A 26,178-nucleotide genomic window follows, 5' to 3' on the forward strand; every position below is an offset into this window, starting at 1 on the left:
GGTGGATTTCAAAAAGTTAAAAAATTTAAGCCGGGCTCGGTGGCTCAGCCTGTAATCCCGCATCTTTGGGAGGCTGAGGTGAGTGGATTGCCTGAGCCCGCGGGTTTGAGACCCGCCAGGGCAGGCAAGACCTCATCTCTACAATAAATCAAAAAATCAGCCGGGCGTGGTAGCACGCGCCTGTAATTCCGGCTACTCGGAAGGCTGGGGCGGAAGGATCGCCGGAGCCCAGCAGGTCGAGGCTGCGGTGGCCGGGAGCGGCCACTGCACTCCAGTCTGGGCGACCGAGTGAGACTCCAACTCAAAAAAAAAAAAAGTTAAAAAATTTTACATGAAAATAAAACTAGAAGACAAAAGTGCATTTTTGCAAATTTCTCTTTGGGAGAAAGATTTCTACCTGTCAGATGACATTGTACTTTTCCTGATGATCATGAATATCACATGAAATGAGCGATGTACAAACATATCCCCAGTTATTGTCTTCTTGTACAGACAGAGCATATTTCCTTAGTCTTTTATGAGGGAAAAAAGACCACGTTTCTTTGAACACTGCCCCTAATGCATGCCGTATAAGTGCTGTTCTGCTTCACAGATATTTCAGTCTGTGCTTGGTGCAGAAGCATTTACGTTTTCAGGAAAAGATGGATACAGCAAAGATAGATGGATACCAAATTACATGTCAGAATAAGATTCTGATGTGACTATGAGCTTAGTGACAAATACTGATTCTGTATTTTTTTTTTTTTAGTATCTGTGCTGCCTGTCCACCTCCCGGTCTTCAACTGATAAGCTGGCTTTTGATGTCGGCTTGCAAGAGGACACCACAGGTGAGTACCTTGCACTGTAATGAACTTGTGTTCAGAGGAAGCCTTGCAGGCACTGGAATGGATGGGAAGAAATCAGGAAACATGATGCATAAGATGGATGTTTTTATGAACGAAGTCCGGAAGAAAAAAATGAATGACCTTCTAGTGAGTGTTCTTAGTAGAAGGAGGAAGTGTATATATATATTATTCCTGTTGGTTGTTTCCACATAATTAGTTGGATCTTCAAACATTATTCTTTCTGTGGATGTGACTGCAAAAACAGTCGTCACCCCACGTGATTATGGAGTAATCTGAGTGTTTACCATACTGGGTGTTAACCATATTAATGTCTATTGATTAGTTTATGAAGCAACACTATGCATATTTTTTATCTTTCATCTTAAACATATTTTAAGTTTAAAAAGGTAATGTACTCAATATCAATATTCAGATAAATAAGGTAAAAAATAAAAGTCTCTTCATTTCTCGGCCCCTTGGGCATTGTGCTATATATTTGTCCAAAAAGACATGCATTTCTATGTTTTTTGAAATAAAAAATGTACATGTTAACACATTTTTCCTTTTGGAGAGTGAAAATAGGAGGACACAGGATTTATTTACGTTTTTGTTCTCAATGCTCTGTGGACTTTACACTTACTTTATATTCCTCAGTACAGTTTGACTGTTTTATCTTTCACAATGAGCATGCGTGACTTTGGAATTAAAAATAAAAGGCCACATAAAAAAAGAATGAAAGTAAATAATTCAACTTTTATTGAGTTGATCCTTTCAAGGGTGAGCTCAAGCTCACCCTTGAGAGTCCCCTACCTACTCTCCCCCTGTTTAAAATACTTTACCATAGCCTCTAAATTTTTCACAAACAACAAATGGATACAAATAAAACTATCCCTACCAATCTAATGAACTTTTGAATAGACCAGCATATCAAGAATTCCAGAAAATCTTAGGCATCAAAAAAGATAAATGCGTTATTCTGATTTTGATTTCATTTTATAGAGACTCAATCATTTCTCTGCATTTTTCCTAGTTTTTCAGTTTTCTTATTTTAATTAATGTATGTCAGCATGAAATTAATTAAAAAGAAAGTATTCAGCTCTTCATTTAAAAGATGTAGAAGACAGACATGATCTAGAACTTGTTTTTTTTACATTGGGATGAGTATATAATGGTCAAAATAGTTAAACAGGTCATCCTCCCTAAATCCCGAGTCCCTTATGCTTCTGGGTCTTTTTTTTTTTTTTTTTAACCCCATAGCTCACTACTATTTCTGAGGTACTCATTTATTATATTTATTGTTTGTTGTCTGCCTGCCTTCATCAGAATTAAACTCATAAGGCATATAATTTTTTTCTTTCTTGCTTATTGATGTATCACCAGCCACTAAAGCAATGATTGACCACTAGTGGGTGCACTATAAATGTTTGAGTGAGTAAATGAAAAACTACCTACAAATGATTTGGGTGAATGAAGATAAAGAATCCTGCTAGATGACATTCAGTAAAATTCTGGTTTATGCAAGAAAAAAGCAGCTCAAGGCACAGACTACATATTGATTATAAGCATGTTAAAGAAATATTATTGAATCATCAGTTCATTACTCATTCACACAATTTTTTTCTTTTTTGGTAGAGACAAGGTCTCACTGTGTTGCCCAGGCTGGTCTTGAACTCCTGGGCTCAAGCAGTCCTCCCATGTTGGCTTCCCAAGGGGCTTGGATTACAGGCATGAGCCTCTGCACCTGGCCGCAAAATGTGTTTTTATTGAGTGCCTACAATATGCTGGTAGGATCTGGGGAAACCCCAGTGAACAAAACATACAAAGTCCCCACTGTTATGGAGCTTACTTTCTGGCACTGGGGAATTAGTTGAGGAAAAAAAAAAGTACTAGGAAAAATCATAAAGGTGGGTAAACGGAGAGAATGATGAATGCTAGATGACAGGTATCACTAAAGCATTCTCATATTTGGATAGAAGTTACATTCAACTTTTAAGAATATCGAAGAATTGTATGCCTATGCTTAGATCTTAGATAATAAGACTTAAGAATGAACAGTAGACACGTGATTCATGAGGCTTATGCTTGACTTGTCCTAGAAGAATAATTTGATTTATTGTATACTCAGATCTCTTAAAATTGATCCTTCTATAGTAGGATTCTCTTCTATCTTACTCTTAGTTTAATAGAAACCACCACATTTTAAAATAACAAAGTAAAACAAGGCTTAAATGAGACAGGATAGTAAAACGTGAGATGACAACACTTGCATCCTATTTGAATCAGCATTCTGATAAGTACTCAAAGGTTTTGTACTTCATTGTTATAATGCAGTTATCATATCACAAAATCCAAAGTGCTTATGAAAATGAGGTGGGAAAAAACTGGACATTTTTATATCGAGCAATGTGAATAGTGTAATAACGTGATTGTATAAATAATGAAATCACATCAGCCTAAGTGGTAAGTTTAGTCTTATGAGGATAAATAAATGTCCTTTTAAAGCAATTCTTAGTGGGGGAAAAAGACATCAGCCTCCCAAAACGCATACCCATTTTCTATGAGAAGAAAATGTACGTCACATTATGTCTTATTCTGAGCTAAATTGACTTAAGGTGTTTTTTTTTTAATGGTCCAAGAGATTAATTTACATTACATTTCAGATTTCTGAAAGTTGTGTGATTGGAGTCATTGGCAAAGATAGTATATATTAATTAAGAGGTGCCTCTTTGTGTTTCACTTTCAATCTCTCTGCAGGTGAGGCTTGTTGGTGGACCATTCATCCTGCCTCTAAGCAGCGATCAGAAGGAGAAAAAGTCCGAGTGGGAGATGACCTCATCCTAGTTAGCGTGTCCTCTGAAAGGTACTTGGTAAGTGTGGAAAGTAGGGTCATGTGTTTGGTGATATGATAAGTGACAGGTCAATGCAATACTCTCTTTAAGATTTGTACTGAAAATTATCTAGAAAAATTGCTTATAAACAAGCCTGTGTCTCTACTGGAAACAGCTTTCTAAATATTGTAGAAGAATAACGTTCCACGAGTGGAAATGTGGCTGACCAAGTTTGTCTAGGCAGGCTTCCTTCATGACCTTGACATGCATGTTCACGATATTGATAATGCCTTTTCTTGAATTATTTTATTAATAAAATATAAATACAGTCTAATCAGAAATTCATAATTCCATGGCCTTTATTTTGTGCCTGATGAAGTGGTGATATTAATGAGGTTGTGATTACCTATTTTGCTATTTATGAAAGCAAATTATTATATGAGAAACACCTGCCATGTTAAGGAGGGAGAAACAGACCAAAAACATTTAGGTCTGTCATTGACATTGCATTGTTTCAAAGGGTAGGGGCTGGAAATGGGAGCATAAAGAAGGAAGTTTCTGTTTAATCACTGAATGTAATTTTTACTTGTAATGAGGCTAATATATATTTAATTTAACTTATTTAGTAAGTTGTAGTTTTGCTAGAGAATAAGTCTGTACAGAAGTGGGCAGAAGGTTGAAATCAATGAAAGCATGAAGGGTGACAGGGCAAAATCTTATTTATATTTTGAAGTTGAAAAAGTAATTAAATATAAAATGGGGCCTTATCAACTTGATCTGAATATCTACGTAAACAATCTGAGACATCATAGTGGATGATGAGTAAAACACAAATCAGAAATAGAGCATGTGGCAGTTTAACCCATACTGGAAAGTGTTTTCCCACTGCTATAAACCGAAATGTTATTTGTGTGTAGCTGGCTTTGAATTAAGTGGTTGGTACCCCCCTTTGTTCTGTAAAAAAGAAATAGGGTGGATTTGGTGACACTGTAAGTCCGTTTTGGTTTACCAGTACATTTAGTTCTAGATTTGAAGCATTTCTAGGAAGAATGGTTTGTTTCACTTGCTTTGTGGAAAGAGGTACTGATGAAGACAGGGAAATGGTGTAATGGTGCCTAATGTAACTGTCGTGAACTGTTACATTAAATGGGGTGTCTAATATTGCATAGCTATGGGGAGCCCTGGAGCATTTCTCTACTTTTGTCCCTTATCCAGTGTAGTTGGAAACAGCTACCATGCAGATTTCTAGGACAATACAGGTGGGCAGCTTTTAAAATCAGCATTTATTAAGCCCTTGCTATGTGCTTGTGCTTTGCATGTGTAAGTAAAATATTTGGATCAGGAGTTGTGCATTCTGAGTTGTCGTTGTACCTGGAAACCAAGAGCCGTGGAAGTTATTCATGCACACTTTTCAGTATATAAATTCTACACACATCTTATCTTGATTTTGACATAACTATGCAGTTGTTACTGATGTACAACTTGTACTTTTCACTGTGTATCAGAGTTTATTTGACAGGATGGGCATTATTATGCACTGAAGGAGTAGAAAATTAGAAACCTCACCAGGGCGAGGACTTCTAATATCAATTCTACAACTAACTACCTGAGCAAATTGATTAATTCTCTGAATTCTGGCTTCCTTTGTAATAATGGGATTGATGCTAATAATAATATGTAGTGCTGAGGTTACTGTGAGGAAACAATAAAATGATGGATTTAAATATGTTTTGAATTTAAAAGTGCTATACAAATGAAAGCAATAATAATGATGATGCATGAAACTTACTTCCTGTGGAAGAATCGAAAAACCTCACAGTTAATTAAAATGCACAAATAATTTCCAAACTATGTTTTAGCCAATTGTTTAAGCGCTTCCCCCCCCTCCCCACGAACCTTTTATATAGAGCTACAAAAGAGCAGTCAACCAGGTTGTTAAAATTTCACTTTGATTTGGTAATGAAGTCAATGCTTTTGTTTTTCATTTCTGTGGACCCAGTGTATAGTAGAAACAATAGGGAAGATCAGGGATATGTTAACACATGGTTTCTGCCCCTGAAGAATTAGTGGAGAAAACAAACCAAACACATATGAAGCTGTCTGAGTATACAAGACGTTAAATACGTGTCACAGGGTAGGTTAGATAGGCTGAAGAACATTCCTAGGGTATAGGGATGGTTAATTATTATCTCACATTCCCACTGTGGTTGATTAGTACTGGGTGTATGGAGACTAGGGTGTAGATTATATGTTGGACTCTGAAAAGAATCTAGAGAAAAAGGAAGCTCAAGGAGTAAAAGGAATTTGGAATAGACAGAGGCAGCTGGAAAAATCGGCATATGAAGTCCTGAATAACTAAAGATGGGCTGATATTTATTCAGATTCATTTATTAGTACAGAGCCTGACCAATTTGAGTCTGGACTAGACACATGACCTTTTGAATGTATCAGTTCTTCATCTCTAATACGTGGGATAATGAGCTTAAATCAGAGAGGTGTGAGGAGGGTTAAATGCTTAAATCCAACAAGGGATCTTAGCTCTGTGAAAGGCACATAAAATTGCTCAGTCATTTGCTGTTGTTATTTACCTTGGAGAACTGTGTCTATTAAGAATGGTTAAAGGAACTGCAGGCATTTAACCAGAACAGAAAATTGGAAAGAAAGACTGAGTGGCACATTATAGGTGCTCTTAAATAAAGATCTCTCACATGAAAGCAAGTTTCATATTCTGAGAAAATGCTGATGTGACTAAAAATAAATACGTTTTTAAAATTATTAAAAACTAACTACTAAAAATAAACATTTCCACTCACTGATTTTACAGCTCTTTGGTCATGGCGTTTATGGACCATGGAGCTATTATTCTTTCGCTAACAGTGATGGTTAAGCTAATGTTAGTGCTAGGTCAAAAATCCCAGCGGGGCCTTAAAAATGTTAGGTCAGACCAGAGGGAAGGGTGTCTAGTTTGTGATCTGATGCCACATATAAGATGCAAAGAATTGTACAGAAGTTAGATTGTAAAATATAGTTTATTTAGAAAGTAAATGAGAGAGAGAGAGAGAGAGAGAAAATTCACCTCCCCAAGGTAGGGTAAGAGGCCAAAGCTAGGAAACTTGGTGACCATAGCTCAAAGAGCCTCCAGGACACATCAGAGTTTAACAAAGCCATGGCAAATGACTGCTTGAAGTTGAGTGCTTTTAAACCTTCCCTTTGGAGGGGGCAGGTAGTTAAGGTGATTGGGTGGTAATCTGTTCCACATCCTCACAAAGGGGACAGGTAAGCACAGGTACTGACATCAGGTGATGGACAGCAGGCAGATGGGTAGATGCCATGTTGATGGGGGTCTGTGTCACAAAGGTCAGGACAGGCTGATTAGGTTAACTTGTTTGCAAAACAGGCTGGGGAGAGTCTTGTAAGATAATTCAGAAGCTGGTTTATTATCTGAGAAACTGGTTCTGTCCTTGGCTAGTGGTTAGAGGGTAAATTAAAGTGAACTGCTAGAAAAACATGACAAAATAAAGCAATGTTAAAATGGGTTCTCATTGGGTATATTGACTTCATCTTATGTCCTTTCAGTTAGTTAAACTATCTCATTGGACATTGGGTACACGAATAAGGCTTATAACCAGTGGAATGCTAAATTGATTAAAACTGATTTAAAGGGCTGACTTTTCACCCTGTCCTCTGAGGAGGATGCCTTGGTTAGTACCTAGAGGCCCAGGCTCTACCCTCTGTCTGTTTTATAGGTTGAAAATTGGGGCAATTTCTAAGGACTAAAGATTCATATCTCTAAAGATGGTTGTAAACTCCTCACCCAAATAATGCTTTTTCTCATTTTTGCTGTTTATATTCTAATGTGAGAGGCTGTCTTAATCCTCTTTTCAGGTATATCCAAAAGGAAAGAAATTCTTTTGCCCATATTGCAAGTTTTGTTTTCTTTTAAAGAAAGCTTTAGCAAAGCAGCTTAAGAATAAGAGAAATACACAATTTAAAATAGAGAAGACTTACATGGTCAAGTAGGTATCACTGACTGCGAATCCACGTCAAGCTAAACAAAATAAAGCATGCAAAAGAATTTTTCTGTGTGTTTTAGATATAAAATCACTTTATTTTGCACAAATGCTTTTATTCCATGGCTTGGATTGTTTGCATTGAAAATGCTGATTTCCAACTGATTTTCTATTGATGGGGTCACCTCAAGAAACGGATGACGTTATGTAAGAACTATGGAGACATCGCCAAACAAACAACTTACTGGAAATAAATTAGGAAAAGCAGAACCTTTCAATCTGAAAGCTGGTGAAAATGCTTAAAAGAAAGCTATTCTAGGGTTCAGAAAATGTACTTTTCTCCTTAACCACCTCTACATTTCTATTAAGAAATACAAAGGTGTCTGGATTGCATAATACACTGCCGAATGGCCTCAAGTTGCAGAAAAATAATGATCACTTTAAAAAAGGGATCATAGATGTTTTTGAATTATTTATTGTATCAACCAATTCACTTTTTGTTAATTTACCTTGAGCCTTCTTTTCCTTTCTGTGGCTCAGAAAGGAAAGCTTTATGATAGAGTCATGGAAGACTAGGTTTGGAAAGAGCATCTATTTCTATGCTATTTATTTATTTATCAGAAGAGAAAACTGAAGCCTGACGGGTAATATGACTTGCTAACGTGTGTTTCTTGTCCCTAGATGATAATTTATTCAGAATTTTGGATCACTTGGACCCAAGTGCTTGACAATTTAGTAAGAGAAAAGTAAATGGGCGAACAAGTACATCAGATAAGGGCTGAATTTCGATATTCTTAAAAGTTTTGTGCCATGAACCCCTATTGAAGGCTGATAGAGCTTATAGACCTCATCATAATCATGTTTTCAAATGCATAAAATAACTATATAGCATTACAAAGGAAACTAAAAATATTGAAGTACAGTTCTGTGGACTCCAGGTTCAGAACTCCTGGGGTTGATTTATTATAAATCACCTGGGAGGTGATTTATAATGTTCCTTCTATTTTTGAGATTTTGTGCGTCTTTGGTATTGTCTTGTTACGCCAACCACAGTCTTTGGACCAACAGTCTTGGTTAACCTCCACTTTTACTCACACACACTCCTCCTGAATTCGAATCTGCATTTTTTGACAAGATCCTCAGATGATTTGTGTACATAACAGAGCTTGAAAATCACCAACATTAGCATCAAGGTGAGACTGGGGAGCAGATTGGTGCCCAAAGGCCCTGTATTGCTGCTGGTGGATTGATATTACCATGTTATTGTGCAAATTATATAGTGGTTACATATTTCAGCCTAAGGCCGACTTTGCTTTCAACCTCTGCCAACATCTATTTTTGCTTTAAGGACAACTCATCTTAGTTTCAGTAATTGAAACTGTTGTTGCATTCTGAATGTTTAATAGCACAGGGCTCACTTGATGTTGTTATTACTCAGATTTCCCTTTGCTGTTTAAGCAGCACAATTCAATAGAAATATTCAAAGTAGAATAGATTCTTTAGAAATGTGGACCATATTTAGATAACTTTATATGACTGTAATATGATCTTAAGGACATAGTTAGGACTTTATTTCACAGGCTGAAGCTTTCATATGTTGCGGTTCTCATTTATTATTTATCTTTATGTTTATATGATTTGAAAATTACCTTTTCAACTCCCCCACACTCTCGTTATTTTGTAACTGCACTGCCTAAAACATAAGGTCCTTGGTCTGGTGCCAGCCTTTTTCTGCAGACCTACCACTGTCTCTGTCTCTAAGTGTGTGCTGTCAGCCTGAAGATGAACCTCTCGGCAGTGCTTTGTGCCCCCATATCTCTACCTTTTCATTCCACTCTTCATCATGCATTCCCCTTATCTTCTTCTTAGAGGGCCCGGGGATGGCGAGATTTTTGGTATAGTAGAAATAAAAATCTCCAAATTGATTTACAGAAATTATGGTGTATTGTAAATGTTTACACTGGACACATTAACATCATTCATACACATACCCAAATCGATTCAATGTATGCACGTCTCCAAATATATAAATGTGACGCCCAGGCCAATTGATTCTACTGTCTCGCTCAAAGCCCGCATCATGAGAAATCCCTTCTCTCCTGTGGAAATGCCCCCCATCCTTCGAGACATGGTCCAACGATCTGTTCTAATTTTGTTGACAAGAATGTTCTGTTTTTGCAATTCCTGTAGCACTTTGATTGCAATTCACACGTGATATTTTTAAGCTTTTTTACTTCCTTGTCCACTTATTTATTTGTTTATTTATTTTGTTAGTACATTAAGGTTGTACATATTTACGGGGTGCATGTGATATTTTGTTACCTACATAGAATGTATAATGATCAAATTAGGGTGATTGGGATACCCATCACCCCAAACATTGCACACAATATTCTTTATATACAACATTTTGTGCATACATTTTTCTTTCTTCACAAGATTACAAACACCCTCTAAATGGAGATATGTCCTGTTAATAATTAGCATAATACTTTTATACATAGCATGTTTGATGAACCTGTGGTGAATTTACAAATGATGGTAACCTTTTTATCATAATATTACCTGAGTGTTCACTTGATTTCAAAATAAAATATAAAAGCATTGGCATTTTTAATGTTTTCAGAAAGTTTGGCTAAAATACACACCATTTATATATCTATATATCTATATGTACATTTATATTCTTACATACTTTTTTCACATGTCATTGAAATAGGATTATTTACAAAATAGCTGAAAACATGTTTTTTAAAGTTTATGTTACTTTGATTTTAAAGGCTTGGTGAATAACACTGCTTAATACTAAGAATACAGTTGTGAACCTGTGTCAGATAGGTTACAAGAAAGAGAAAGAAAAATAAACCTAGTCTGGGTCTAGTGGCTCACACCTGTGATCCCAGCATTTTGAGAAGCTTGAGGCAGGAGGATTGCTTGAGCCCAGGAGTTTGAGAACAGTCTGGGTAACATAGTGAGACCTCATCTCTACAAAAAAAAAAAAAAAAAAAATTAGCAGGGCATGGTGCTGGGACCTATAGTCCCAACTATTCAGGATGTTGAAGTGAAAGTATTACCTGAGCCCAAAAGGTTGAGGCTTTTGTGAGCCGTGGTTGTCATGATCATGCCACTGCACTCCAGAATGAGGCCCTGACTCCAAAACAAACAGATAAACAAATAAATAAACACACACGCAAACACACCAACCTAATAAACCTAACAATTATAGGTGTGATAATTGCTGTGAAGGAAAATATATTTTGCTTTTTCTTGTCAAAGCAGAGGGGATCCGATTTCTTTGTACACATAGAGTTTTAACAAAGTGGGGAACATACTGAGTCAGTAAAGGAATCTTATCTCGATTATATGTAAGAACATTAGTTTGTGGTAAAGAAGAAGTTGTACAAAAACAGGCAGCCAGTTGAAATTGAGGCGAGGGGTAAGAGCAAATTGTTGGTAAATTTTCTGTGTCAACTGGTGAACTTTCAATCTTCTTGATTGAAAAAATTTACTGATAGCTATGTATATGTCACAGTGTTAAAAGGTTTCTTTGGTTTTATTTTTAAGAGAAAGAGATCTGAAGACCTATTCTTACTAGTGACTTGAGAATAGTGTACCTAGGTAAAAGAGACCCTTAGGATGTTAAAAGGCCTGTGGAGTACACCTAAGGTGACTACTCTGTGCTATGACTGATGTTCATCTAACTAGGGTGGTCAGACTTCTGGGAAACTTCTGGTGTAATTAAAGTCTTAAAAAAACTTTGTCATCATCCTTGGCAAAATGTTGCCAAAACATCACTGGGATGGATATTGAGGATATTTATTGAGAAGACTCCAAGATAACAGGTGATTGCTCTGTGTATGTTTGGAATTCTAGAAGCAGCTAAGTAATGATTATTTTTCCTCCGATATTTTAATATGCTTCTGTTTTTAAGAAGGACATCTGAAATGTGTTAATATCTGGATTTTGGAAGAAATTTACCTGGTTTTGGGGAATGTCGCCATCTAATGGCTGTTATATCAAATTGCAGATAACAGTACCTGGAGGACTCCATAAAATGCCTAAGGGACTCTATAAAAATAGACTCCATAAAACTGGTCCAGTCGATTTCATCTTCTTTGTTATCAAAAAGACTGTCAAACTGTGATATGTAGAAAACTTAATTATAATTTTAGTTATAAGTGCCCATCTCTATATCATTTCATCCTTCAATAATCCTTAAAACAAAAATAATCTCTTTTTTCAAGTAAATTGATTTGGTATGTGTATTTATGCATTTTCTGATTATTGACTTTTATTAGTAACTCTTAGAATAAAGCATAAAAATACCTAAAGTCAAATAGGAACTTTCATATATATTTTTCTTACTAGTTTTTTGATTTTTGAATGGCAGGGTTGAAATTGATGTTCTCTATGGACATTTCCAAATCTGCAATGTTAAGTTTGAAAAGTTGCTAGAAGCGCTTACATGTCAAGACTTCCAGAGCCTGAAGCCATGCCTTTTTTGCCTCCCGATACAGCACTTGTCTTATGGCAATGGCAGCTTACACGTGGATGCTGCTTTCCAGCAGACTCTCTGGAGCGTGGCCCCAATCAGCTCAGGAAGTGAAGCAGCCCAAGGTAAAAACTCCACTTCAATTAGAGGGCTGGTCCTTGACACAGAGTTGACAGTCATCTTTGCAATTGTGATAATGAGCTGATTGTTAATTAGAACTTTTTCTATGTCAAAATATTCAGAAATGCAGATACCTGACATTTAAGGATCTTGTGTAATTTGCTATTTAAAAGTGAAGCTTGTGTTAAGATTTATCTTTCCTTATTTTTATGCTGTTGGCAATTTTAGCTTATTTGTGTGTGTTTTCTGTGCTAGCTTGCTGGGTTGTTTTTTTTTTTTTTCTCCCTCTTTTTGGCCTCAGGGTATTTTTCAGTTAGGCTGATGTCAGGATCTCTTATTTTGGGGGGTCATGCCTTATAGCTGGATCACTATGATATTTATGCAACAGGGTGTTTTTATTTTTTCAGGAGAAATATTTGTGTATATTCTGGTTATTTTCACTATTATAGGTTCATATCTGATCCTACGCATTTGTATGTTTAATGGAGGATTTTATGTGGTTGAAGTCATGTATTCGAGTGGGAATATTCCTAATTGTGGGACTTGGGAGGCTGTGTCCTTGGCCAGGTACTTAAGCCTCACTAGACTTCAGTTTCTCTGCCTATGAAAGTAGAGAGTTGGGCCGGGTGCAGTGCCTCAAGCCTGTAATCCCAGCACTTTGGGAGGCCGAGGTGAGAGAATTGCCTGAGCCCACAGGTTCCAGACCAGCCTGGGGAACTTGGTGAGACCTTATCTCTACAATAAATCAAAAAATTAGCCAGGGTGGTAGTGTGCACCTCTAGTTACGGCTGAGGAGGAAGGATTGCTGGATCCCAGCAGGTCGTCGCTGGGGTGATCATGTATGTGCCACTATATTCCAGCCTGGGTGACGGAGTGAGACTTGAACTCAAAAACAAAAACACAAAAGGAAAGTAGAAAGTTGGACTAGATGATTTGTCCACTGTCAGCATCCGGCCATGACAGTCCAAACTTCAATGGTTTTTCATCCTTACAGGGTATCTGATTGGTGGTGATGTCCTCAGGTTACTGCATGGACATATGGACGAATGTCTCACTGTCCCTTCAGGAGAACATGGTGAAGAGCAACGAAGGTCAGTACCCAAGCCCAGCTTGCTGAGACTTGCACTCTTTTGCCTTGATGTAATTTTTAAAAAATTAAGAATATATGTGTTTAGGCCATTAGCATAATCCAAGGTGGCCCACTGACAGCTGTCTGTCCACTGAAGCAAACCATTTGTTGGCATCCTTAGAAGTTTCTGTTTCCATTACCTATCAATACAAGAGCAGATAGTTTTTGTATAATTAAAACATCAAGAAGCATTGAACAAAATAAACCCTGCTGGTAGAGTGAATGCATTACATTAAGCTACTTAAAACTTCATTAAATGTGCATTAGTTTGATTGATTGTCTTTCTAGGATGTTTAATTTCAAATTCAATTTCAGATTTAGGGTTTCCAACTTTTGCAAAATTTCAGAACTTTTCTATGACCTATCATTTATTGACCTAGAAAATAAAATTGATCACTTTTCCTCATAGTTTGTAATATAATACCTCTTTTATATTAATTTATTTGGCACTGGGACAAAATTAAAATAGTCTGAATTCACTGGGAAAAGGGTACAAATATTGCGAAACCATTAACATATTGCTGCTGCTTGATTTGGTCGCTGCTGCTTTGCCTAGCAAATTAATCAATGAATATAAGATGAATTCATAAGAGATTGCCATGAGAGAAGGCATTGTCTGGATGATTTGTTATATATTTTTAAATCTTTTGTGGATGTTTCTCTTAATATTAACATGGATACTTAGGTAACTATTATTTAATAAGTATTTATTGTAATTAAAAGATATAGGGAACATTTAGAAAATTACAAATCACTTAACTAGCTGTATAACCCGGGGAAAAGACCCTCTGGATCTTTTCTGGGTGCTAGGTCTTAACCTCTGTCCCTAGGCAAACCCGGATAATGGTGAAGAGTGAAATACAAAGCCTGGCGACATCCTCTAAGCTAAAATTGTTGCTTTTAGTAAGTTAGGAAGAAGGGGCTGATGGTATTCATAGGGTTTATATATAAGGTAAAGGAGATTTTAAAAGAAGTTGGCTTAAAGGAATTAATTTCAAATAGCAGGATTAGTGTCAAAACCAGAGGGATGACAGTATATCCTGGGAATAATAGTTATTCCAGAGTGACGAGGGGGAAATGGAAAAAAAGGTAGAACTAGACAAGAGAGTAGTTTGGTCAGCTTTTGAAGGGTCTTCAGTGCCATGCCCTTGGTCTGGATTTTCCTCTGAGCCAGGTTAGGAAGGCATGTGGAAAAGGGAGTGGAATAGTCAGATCTCTTTAAAAAAAACTACTGTTAGGCTCCATGAGCTTATTATCTTAGAGATGGGGAGTATCAGAATCAGGGAAACCAATTACAGTAATTCATGTAACAAAATATACAAACCTTAACCCAGAGAGTGTGTCAGAATAGGGAGGACTACCTGAGCAAGAGACATTTAGATAAAATTGATGAGTTTGCAGATGAACTAGATGTGGACTGTAGGAGAATATCAAATCCAGGGCCATCTTATTCCTGACTCAGGATGGTGCTGAGGAGTACAGGAGATGGTGTATGAAAGATACAGTTAAACTTTGAGTGCAGATGAGTACAGAGGGTCTATGACCCATCACGTAGGACATTGGGATTTCTGACTCTGACTTACCCAAAATCTTGGGTTGCATATAAATTACAGGCGTATGGAGGATAGTTGAAGGAATGAGGGTCTATCATTATGTTCACTCAGAGCATAATGAGAAGAGCTGTGATGAGGGTGCTGTGTTCATCAATTTGGGCATGTTGTTAAAAGGGCTTTGAAGCCATGGAATAGGCTAACCAGACTGGAGGCTGAAGGTGGATTCCTATAGAACACTGATGTTTAGCTGTGGGCAGAGGAAGGAAAGTCGGCAGAGGAGTCAGAATGTTAGTTAAGTGGGGAACCAGGGAAGTTGGTCATAGAAGCCAAAAAATTGGTGTGTGGATGCCATGATATACACATATGGAGTTAGGGGTTTTAAGATCCCTTTTGTGTCATTAGTCTCTGATTTGTTCATTGTAATCCTTAGAACAAGTGATTCTTTGTGCTCTTTTAGCTCTATCTACAGTCACTGAAGAGCTTTGTGGTTAAGGGAATAAACAACAACTAGACCGACATGAGTGTTGGGCTCTACTCTGCTACTTACTAGTTGTATGACCTGTGCAGGTGATGTAATTTCTTTGCACATTGGTTTTCCTCCTCTGTACAGTGGAGCTTAAATAGTAACTCCTACTTTAGCGGGATGTTGTAAAGATTAAGTAAGCAAATGCACATAAAATACTTGATGCGTATTGAGATCAATGAATTTGTTGCTAATATCCTTATTATTTAGACTGAAGAAGCTGTATTTAGCCCAAGATGATGGAAAAGTTTGAGGGACCCTGGGCTTGTGGATGACAGTAGAGCCCAGACTTTGAAGGAAGAGGGACCAGACTAGATAAAAGAAAACCCTTCATGGCATAGGTAGTCAAGACAGGAGTAGACATGAAGATCTCCCTGTAAAAGATGTTTGTGGTACATGTATGGCAAAATAAAGATTTTAGAGTGTTTTATTTATAGCTCATATTTCACATAAGCATTTTAATTCATGGAACCGTTCTGAATATATTTATTGCAAAAAAAAAAGACTCTTGAAAAATTTCAGTTAGCATATGATGCAAAATTAGATGGCATTGGTTTTCAGGCTCTTTTCCACGTCTTTGCCCAGGTGTTCATGGAAACAGGTTGATGGCAGGACATAAGGAAAAAAAAAATCCTTTTGCTGACTGGTTATTATTGCAGAGAAAACTAGGGGACATTTCAAAGATATTATACTAATGTTCTAGACTCAGGCTCCTGTTGCATACATGTTGAAGCATGCTGCTCCTTTCCAAATACAATTCTAGATTTCATTTTGATGATTTCTGTACCAACCGGGTGTGGTGGTTCACACCTGTAAGCCCAGCATTTTGGGAGGCTGAGATGAGAGGATTGCCTGAGCTCACGGGTTCAAGACCAGCCCTGGCAACTCGGTGAGACCTCATCTCTACAATAAATCAAAAAATTAGCTAGGCGTGGTGGTGCATGCCTATAGTTCAGCTAGTTGGAAGACTGAGGCAGAAGGATCATCTGAACCCAGCAGGTCAAGGCTGCAGTGGCTGTGAGTGTGCCACTGCACTCTAGCCTGGGTGACAGATTGAGACTTTGACTCAAAAAAAAAAAAAAAAAATCTATACCAATTTAATCTCCATACGTAGTCAGAGCAGCATATCATGACTCTTGTAGGTGATGACAGCAAGAACATATCTGTTTGTGTCCTTTTTTATAGCATGTTTTTATGGATGAAATTAGGTTAAAATAGATGTCAGATCCTGACTTCAGGAAGAAAATTAGTCAGAAATAAGCAACATGGAGTCTAAGGGATGTTATTTAAAAAAGGAGCATTGTGTTTGTCTTGATTGTGGTAGGATTGAATACTTTTGCATATAATGATAAAATAATTCCTTCAATTCCAAGCTTATAGAGCACTTCATTATTACAAATCTTGTTAATATCACTGTGAAGACATTTTAAAATTTTTTTCCTTTTTAAATTTTATTTTATTATAGTGTATGGGGTACAAGCGAGGGTTAGCTACATAAGTAGGCTGCACGCAGGTGAAGGTTGGCCTTCCAACTGGGCCGCATTCCCCGTGGTAGCGTAGCAGGAACCCTTTGCGTTGTCACACACCCCTCACCCTCCCCTCTCACTCTGTCCCCTAGCAGTACCCAATGACTACTGATGTATCCCTTGTGCTAATGTTCAGGGCCTACTTATGAGTGAGCACATGTGGTATTCAGTTATTTGTTTTTGTGATAGTTCTCCTAGAATGATGGTCTCTGACTCCGTCCAATTTGCTGCAAAGTCCATAATTTTGTTCTTTATGGCTGTGTAATACTCCAGGATAGATATGTTCCACATACATATTTTCTTTATGCAGTTCATTTTTGATGGGCAGTAGGGTCGGTTCCATGTTTTTGCTATTGTAAATAGTGTATCAGTAAATATGTATGTGCAGATGTCTTTTTTGTAGGATGATTTCTGTTCCTCCAGGTATATTCCTAGGAGGTGGATTGGTGGAACATATGGAAGGTGAATTTTTTAGTTCTTTTATGATAGGAATAACCATATTGCTTTCCATAAAGGTTGAGCTAGCTTGCACTCCCACCAGCAGTGTAGAAACATTCTCTTCTCTCGCTGTGGAAAATTTTTTTTTTTTTTTTTTGAGTTGGAGTCTCACTCTGTCGCCCAGACTGGAGTGCAGTGGCCGCTCCCGGCCACCACAGCCTCGACTGCTGGGCTCTGGCGATCCTTCCACCTCAGCCTTCTGAGTAGCCGGAATTACAGGCATGTGCTACCATGCCCGGCTGATTTTTTGATTTATTGTAGAGATGAGGTCTTGCCTGCCCAGGCGGGTCTCGAACCCACGGGCTCAGGCAATCCACTCACCTCAGCCTCCCAAAGGCACGGGATTACAGGCTGAGCCACCGAGCCTGGCTGAAAAATTTTTAATCTCCCTCTGTTCTCTCCCTAAGTCATTGCGGTGCCTTAGGGAACTGGGGGAGGCAAAGGACAGCTCAACCTGGAAGCAGAGACAGCAGTTCTTTGTTTGATATCAATCTATATTGGAGGAGAAATGCAAAATGATAACCTAAAATAAATAATTTTTGATTCATTAAAGAAGTAAAAAAGTTGATTTTTTGGACAGTGATTTGAAAGCTGGAGAAGTTTCAGGGAAATGTATAAAATTTTCTTTTGCTTCATAGTTTTTTGCTGTAATTATGATCCGGCTATACTCATTAATTTTATCCTGTTATTAACATTAAAGAACTAAAGTCAAATTTGTCTTATTATGAGATGTAGTGGAAATGCTTAAGGAGCTGCCCAGAGGAGACGTTTACTTCTGAGTAGCACGGGAATATTCTGGTCATAAATACAGTGCTCCTAAATGGATTTGTCCACCTGTCCCTGCTTCGTTCCATTGATAGTTGAATATGTATATAGATATTGAATATATATACTGCAGTTGTAGCTATTGAGAATGCAGCTCAGTGATGGCTTCTGAAATTCCAGATACCAGCTGAGTTATCTTTAACTTCCTCTTCACTTTTAGCTATGTATGTGTGTGTGGTTAACTCTTTACTCTCATAAGGAATATTAATAAAACTCTTAAAATGAAGAGCATATGGAGCTATTCAATTAAGTAAAACTGAATTGGAGACTAAGGCCTATCAAATTTAAGCTAATATACTTTTCCCATGTTATTGTTTTTATGAATTCCCGTTCCTATTGCTTTTATGAATCGAATTCTGACATGTTTGTGAAATATAGCATCACTATGGTTTTCTGTTGCTTGAGATTGTTTTTCAGGAAGACCTATAGCTCTAAAACAACTCATTGACAACTTGTCTAAACAACAATAAAAACTGTACAAATGCAAACTGTAGTAGTTGTGAGCAGTCAGGTACAAGAGAGATCCTTTAACTATTCACTGTAGTATCTTAGTGTTCTTAGTTCTTTCTCAGACTCTTCAAATAGTGAGATAGAATAAGTTAAGGAGAAGCAAGTCCTGGTGGCTGTCAAGGGATTTATCAGGTGTAACATAATGTTTTAATTATTGCTTTAAAAATAGACTTTCATCTGGGCTCGGTGGCTCAGCCTGTAATCCCGTGCCTTTGGGAGGCTGAGGTGAGTGAATTGCCTGAGCCCACGGGTTCGAGACCCGCCTGGGCAGCGAGACCTCATCTCTACAATAAATCCAAAATTAGCCAGGCGTGGTAGTGCATGCCTGTCGTTCCAGCTACGGGGAAGGCTGAGGCGGAAGGATCGCCGGAGCCCAGCAGGTGAGGCTGCGGTGGCCGGGAGCGGCCACTGCACTCCAGTCTGGGTGACAGAGCGAGACTCCAACTCAAAAAAAAAAAAAATACTTTCATTCTGGAAGCTTGAAATATGATTACCAAATTTTATTTCACGCCTGAAATAGGTTATGTGGAAAGTATCGACTGATCTAGATTTTGTCTCTGGATTGCATCTTGTTATTTCCATCCATAATTTTATGTGGCTATAGTAAAATATCAAAAAAGGCATTTCTTTTATGTGCACACACATTTATTTATGGATTAAATATGTACTACCTGAATTAAGTATGCCATACTTTTACATTAATACATTTTAAAATAGATACATTAGGAGACTATTATTTGGATCTCTGATTTGGAAATCTGTTAAGGAAACATTGTTTGAAAAGCTTTATTTGTATGTTAAAATATGTTTGCAATGTTAAAAGTAGTTTTATTGATTCAATAAGAATTTGTGGAATGACTGTTATGTTCTGGGTGCCAGAGCTATAGTAGTATATAAAAAAGATCTAAAGTCTCTTTTCTCAAGAAGTTTATATTCTAGCAGGGATATGGGACAATAAAATCATAAATGTGTTTATTTATAAGTGTACACACCTACCCATGAATGTAGATATATAAAATGTGTTAGGTGATGATAAGAACAGTGGAGAAAAACAATGCAGGGAAGGGAATGGGGAGTGTTCCTGCCTGCTGTTTGTTTTGTGTGTGTGTGTGAGGGGGAGCGTTGGGGAGAGAGGGAGGGAGAGAGTGAGAGTTTGCTCTTCTTCCACCTTATTAGACATTACTCGTGGTACATGCTTGCTCTGTCATGCTACTTACAAACACAGCACAATTAAGTCATGGTTTCTGACAATATCTGCAAATAAATGCTGCATTTGCTTTCCAGAATGTGACTCAGCAGACAAAAGCTATGCCATGTGCATGCATGACAATATTTTTAACCTTCCTCCCCTTTTAATATCATGATGATATGATGAGCTTTCGTTGTAAATAATTGGTAAGGCATGAGATGGATTTGATATAATGAATTAAATGTTTTTCATTCTGGCTTAGAAAGAGATGCATGGTTTATGTCTGTGTCCAAAATTGGATGACTAATATCCTTGTGAAGATATTTGTATGCCTTCAGTCACTAGCTAGGAGGAAGCTTTTAAATCTGCTGTGTTGTGCTCGAAAATGGTCAAGGATAAGACTTTTCTTCCTTCTCTCCTCCTCCAGGTCTTGCATCTATCTTTTGAGCCTGGGGCTGGGAGTAAGATGAATCTGCTAAACACTTTTGATGGAAGAGTCAGTACTTAAAGGAGAGCTATTTTCTGCTCTTTGCCTCTTCTCCCTTGGGAGAGATTCACACTTTCCTCCAAACTTAAACTCTCTGTTGACTGCAGAGAGCACAGTGGCCACTTTAATCTGTCCTAGTCTAGCAGCTGGACTTGGTCCAGAGTCATACACTCCAGGAATGGCTAGGGTAGATTGACTGCCTTCCAAAACACAGGCCTTTAACGCAAAGGATTCAAGATAGTCATAGGAATTGGAGCCATTAGATTTCAGAAAAAAAAAAAAAAGAATCAAGGCATTTAATGCACTTATGGATACTTGAATTGAAAAAGGAACACTAGATTAAAATCAACGTTAAACAAAAAGAAATCTCCCAGTTATTTTCTCAATTAAAATTTCAGAATATGACTTGTCCACGTTTGATTTGTTAACTTAATATAGATGTAAGCAAAATCTTTCAGAAGGAAAAAAAAAAAAAAGAGAAGCATCCTTTTAAATTTTCAGATAGCTTTATAAATGACTATTATATTCGATATATGGTGCAAAGTAACAGTAACAACATGTACTTTGTTGTTTTTCTGCTGTAGTCCTAGTTACATGATTTTTTTCAATGGTAATGCAAAGTGTAAGGCTGTTATTGTTTTAAATCCATGCTGATTCATTTACGTTTAATGCAAAGGTGTCTTCTCAAAACATACCTATTTTCCCTTGTGTGGCAGCATGAATGGAGCTATTGTCCCCAGCTCAGCCCCTGAATAAATAAGTAATGCTTCTTGAGATGCTGGTTAGGCACGTACTTCTTGATTTCTGTTGTATGAAGAGACTCCCAACAGCTTACTTTTCACATGCCTGTCGCTCAGCTGTTCTGCTAAACACTCCTCAAGGTACTGGCTGTAAAAGTCTACTATGAAAATGTGTCAACTGAAACACTAATGATTTCATGCTGAAATAACCTTTTAATTCTGGATCTGTTTTTCAATCACTTCAACTCAATTCCTTTAATGCTCATGGAGGGACTTGTGTAGCCCAGGCATTTTTGGTAGGTGCTGGGTATTAAAAAATAGAATGAGACCCAGCCCCTGTGATTGTGGAACTCATTATCTTTTAAGATCTCAACAATTCCATACTGAGGATAATGTGAATATTAATCTGGGAAGAGCCATTTATAATGTTTTTTCAACCTTAGATGGTCAATCTTTTCTCAACCTTAGATATACATTTTCATCATTCTACATTTTGAGGAAGGTCAGGCAAGGTAGAAATTTGTGTTGACTTTTGATCTTCAGGTGGTCCTTTGTCAGCCTGTAAAGTTAGTAAAACAAACTTTTCTTCCTATTAGTTAATTAGTTTGAACCTGCTATTTGATATCTATTCTAAATAAGAATTGTGGGTGAGTAATCATTAAGTATTTTCCAGAGGATTTATAGATGACTTTTTAATATCGAGGGTCTGATAGTACATGAACACAGCTGAACTTAATTTTGGGTTCAGGACAGGTCACCAGTAGGACTGTCTTTAACTTCCCCAATCCCATGGGACCATTTTTTTGTCTATGCTGGGCTTACATGTTCATCTCTTCTGTTCAATTTTCAGGCAGGACTGTGACATTCATTCTTGTATTCTTTCTGTAGAGGGAGATGTATATAGGGGAGTCTGCGTATACATATTTATTGTTTTGTATTTGTGAAAGAAAGAAATTGAAAGAAAGAAGTCATGCACTTCAATGTAGGTTGTTTAAGGAGAGCAGTGGGATGCCTGTGTAGAAAATCACTCCTGGCTGACTCACTAGGGTTTGAGGTCACCTCTTCATATCATTTTGGCAACTCCTGAAAGAGTGTGATCTGCTTGCAACAAGGGAGGGGGAAGAAAAGCCATCTTACTAAATCAGCTTACCAACTTGAGGTATTTTGGTATTTTGAGTACTATGACTCCAATATGCTTGACTGTCTTCTGTATTTGAAGTACCTTGTTTTCAAGGGAAAGAGTCCCTTGACCTATAGAGAACAGGAATCTGAACCTTGATGGCAATTACTTAACACAACAAAAACAAAAAACCCCCAAACATACAAATGGGTCAGTCTGGCAAAAAAAAAAAAAAAAAAAAGGGGAGGGGTGGATTGTGGATATCTCTGAGAATCTGATATACATTACAGATTCTTCCTAGAAAATTTGTCCACTTGCCAATATGCAGCATTTTTGTGATGTTAATTAATGTTTTCCTGTAGTATTTTCCCTGTTCTTTCCCCCCATTTAAGCAGCCAACAGTCCATATGCTTCTTTGCCTCAGAGGACATTTGAGACATGGCAGAAAGTTCTGGTTTTCTACAAGGCTGTTACTGGTTTTTAGTTCCTGAAGACGAAATTCAAGGAGGCCATTGTGCTTAATATCTTGAACAGAAAAGGGAGAGGGATTGCCTCAGAAAAAGGAGAGAAAAAATTTTCCCCAGACTTAAAAGACACACACAAGGAGCAGTTGGGGACACACACACACACACACACACACACACACACACACACACACAAATGAATCTTGACCTAAACTCACATTTTATGCAAAACTTAATTTAGAGACCATAGACTTAAATATAAAACTTATTATAAGACTTGTTATAAGACTTAAATATAAAACATAAACTTTTAGGAAAACAAATATAAAACTTATAGGAAAAAAAAGACCTAGAGAGAAGCTTTTTAGAATCGTAGATTCTTAAACTTGACACCAAAAACATGTCCATAGAAGAAAAAATTGATCAATTGGCTCTCGAGAAACTTTTGCTCTACAAAAATGTATGAGGAGGGTAAAAAGGCAACCTGTACACTAGGAGAAAATATTTGTAAATCATTGTGTCAGACAAGGACAGTATCTAAAAAATACAAACAATCTAATTAGAAAACGGGCAAAAAATATGAATAGCTGGTTGTTAGGGTCCGGATAGGGTGAGGGTGGATAGATGGAGAGGGAGAGGTGCAGAGAGGCGCAGAGAGGTGCAGCATCGCCAGAGCCAGCAAGCCAGGGGTGCGCGCTGGCAACCCAAAGATCTGAGTAAATGCAAAGAATTGCAACACACAAAGAGGTTAAAACAAGAAAAGTTTAATTAAAAGTAAATTGGAGAAAGAGAAGAGAAGGGAGAGAGATTTACCTCCGCAAGGTGGGGGAGGGGACCAAAGCCAGGAAGCGTGACAACAGCCATAGCTCAAAGAGCACATGGCCACACCAGAGTCTAGCAAGACAATGGCTGTTGGCTGCTTGTTGTTGAGTCCTTTTAACCATTCCCCTTGATGGGGGAAAATCATTAAGGTGATTGGGTGATGATCTGTTTCACGTCATCACAAAGGGGCAGGCAAGCACAGGTACTTACATCAGGTAATGCACAGCAGGCAGATGGGTGGGTTAATCACATGATTGCTGCCATGGTGGGGTTTATTTGTGTCACCTAGGTCACAAAAGGACTGATTGGGTTAACCCTGGGAGCAGGGGTTCCTGCAAGAGACTTGTTAGACATTTGCAATTCACAAACTCTAACATTTACAACTCACATATTCCTTGACCAAAGGTGGTCATGTCATTACTTTTATGACTTTGGCCAGCCAGAGGTGATCTTTGATCTTTGGCCTTGACAAGGAACCTAAAAGTTTACTAGAGATTATTTTGCTAAACCATGAATTGAAAGGTTGGACTGTCCTGGTCTTGTAGCTGATAGAGATTTGCCAAGGGGCAGGGGGCGGGTGGGATAGACTGCTGCTTGTTTTGCAGTAGAATGTCTGAATGCTTTCTAATGGTTATGCTGAGGCAAAAAGACTAAACCCTTTCACTAGTTATTAAAGGCAACATACAGATTGCAAGTAAGTACATGGGAAGATGTTCAGCATCATTAACTATTAAGGAAATACAAATTAAGACCACAATGAGATATTACTACACACTTATCAGAATGGCTAAAACCAAACAAAACTCAAATAAAAATATATTGACAGCCAAATGCTGGTGAGGATGCAGAGAAGTTGGATCCCTCATTTATTGCTTGTATAATGCTACAGCCACTCTGAAAACATTTTGGCAATTTCTTAAAAGCATAACCATGTACTACTACCATGTGACCTACCATTTGCATTTTTGAGCATTTATCCTAAAGAAATGAAGACTATTCATGCCAAAACCTGTACACAGATATTTAGTGTAGAGCAGGTTTATTTTTAATAGCCAAAATCTGGCATCAGCAGGTGAATAAATAGTTAGGCTGTCTGTGGTACCTCCATAGCATGGGATACTACACAGCAGTTAAAAAAAAAAAGGCCTGTTGAAACACACAGTAACTTTGATAAATCTCCAGGTGTAATTATGCTGACTGAAAAATGTCAACCCCGAAAAGTTATTTACTGTATGACTGAATTTATATAACATCTTTGAGATGATAAAATTTTAGGAATGAGGGGCAAATTAGAAGTTGTTAGAGGTCAGGAAAGCAGAAAGAGAAGTGAGACAGAGGTAGATATAGTTCTAAAAGGATGACTGGAGTGGTCCTTGTAGTATAGGATTTTGTGATGCTGACCTCAGAAACTTACACAGATGATAAAATGGTATAAAGCCTAAAATACACACACATGCAAACAAACACACATGAATGAATACAAGTAAAGCTGGAGAAATCTAGTAAGTTTAGAAGATTATATCAAAGTCAGTATCTTTGTAGTGAAACTATTATACTATAATTTTTCAAACTATCACTATTGGGGAAACTGGACAAAATGTTTGATGGATCTTTCTGCATTATTTCTTATACCTGCATGTGAATCTACAGTGATTTCAATTTTTAAAGGCATTCACAAAGACTGGAAAGGGAACAGAGATTTCTGGTGCTTTCCATTTGCTTGAGAGCCCTGAGGCATTTTGTTAAAGTAAAAACCCCACAGCCATTCACCTCTGAGTTTCAGGATGCCCAGCACCAGACTTCCTGACAGCTGTCTCCTTCTTATTCTGTTGCCAGGGGGTGTGTGGTGCAAAACTCATGGGCTTTTTGACTCTAAGCCAAAAGGAATTTCAGAACGGCCAGTGGAGGTTTTAAAACAGTTTATTAGTGAAAGTACAAAAGGGAAAGAAAGAAGTTCATGCCAGAGAGCTGACGTGGGCGAGTCTCTATAAAAGAAAGACAGTACTTTTACTCTTGACTAAAAACTAGATATATTTCCACAATAATTAATATGTTAAGGAGGGTGGGTTACAGTTATTCACTGTGTAAAGATTGCCATCTCTCCATGTCTGAGAGATGGACTTTTCCCAGAACACACATTTTGCCTTTGACAGGAGACTTGCTAGACTTGGAAATATACAAGTTCAGGAGCTGAAAGGTGTGTGATTAACATTTCTACACCCTTGATGAGCTAAGAGGTGGGGTTGAGTCTTTTACATTCAAAAGGGAATTTTAAGGAGCCTTAGTGATTGTTATGCTAAACCTTGAGCTGAAAGATCGAACTGTTCTATTCTTACATCTGATGGGGTTTTCTTTTGGTTAGCTGAGGGTTGGAGTAGACTGGTGGGTTCACATTCCAGGTGAACCTGCAGAGGTGATGTCTGGACGTTTACTAAGAAAACTGCCCACAAGAAATTGATCTGTCTATGCCTAATCTACACTAGCTACCTTGCCTCAGTTCCATCCTGATTTCAAGGGA

The 26,178-nt window shown here is 37.7% G+C and overlaps 1 protein-coding gene across 1 annotated transcript in view; it reads left to right on the plus strand.

Moving 5' to 3' along the window:
* RYR2 (ryanodine receptor 2) overlaps positions 1-26,178 on the plus strand; it is a gene marked incomplete at its 3' end in the record, with an annotated part of 448,211 nt that overhangs the window by 114,950 nt on the left and 307,083 nt on the right. The window contains exons 7-10 of the mRNA XM_008059232.1: positions 749-827; positions 3,579-3,691; positions 12,180-12,279; positions 13,269-13,365. Of these exons, the coding sequence (XP_008057423.1) occupies positions 749-827; positions 3,579-3,691; positions 12,180-12,279; positions 13,269-13,365 (389 nt within the window). The remainder of the gene's footprint in view (positions 1-748; positions 828-3,578; positions 3,692-12,179; positions 12,280-13,268; positions 13,366-26,178) is intronic.

The sequence above is a fragment of the Carlito syrichta genome, unplaced genomic scaffold (assembly GCF_000164805.1).
Source record: "Carlito syrichta isolate Samal-C Ts95f unplaced genomic scaffold, Tarsius_syrichta-2.0.1 Scaffold303965, whole genome shotgun sequence".
Classification (NCBI taxonomy): Eukaryota; Metazoa; Chordata; class Mammalia; order Primates; family Tarsiidae; genus Carlito; species Carlito syrichta.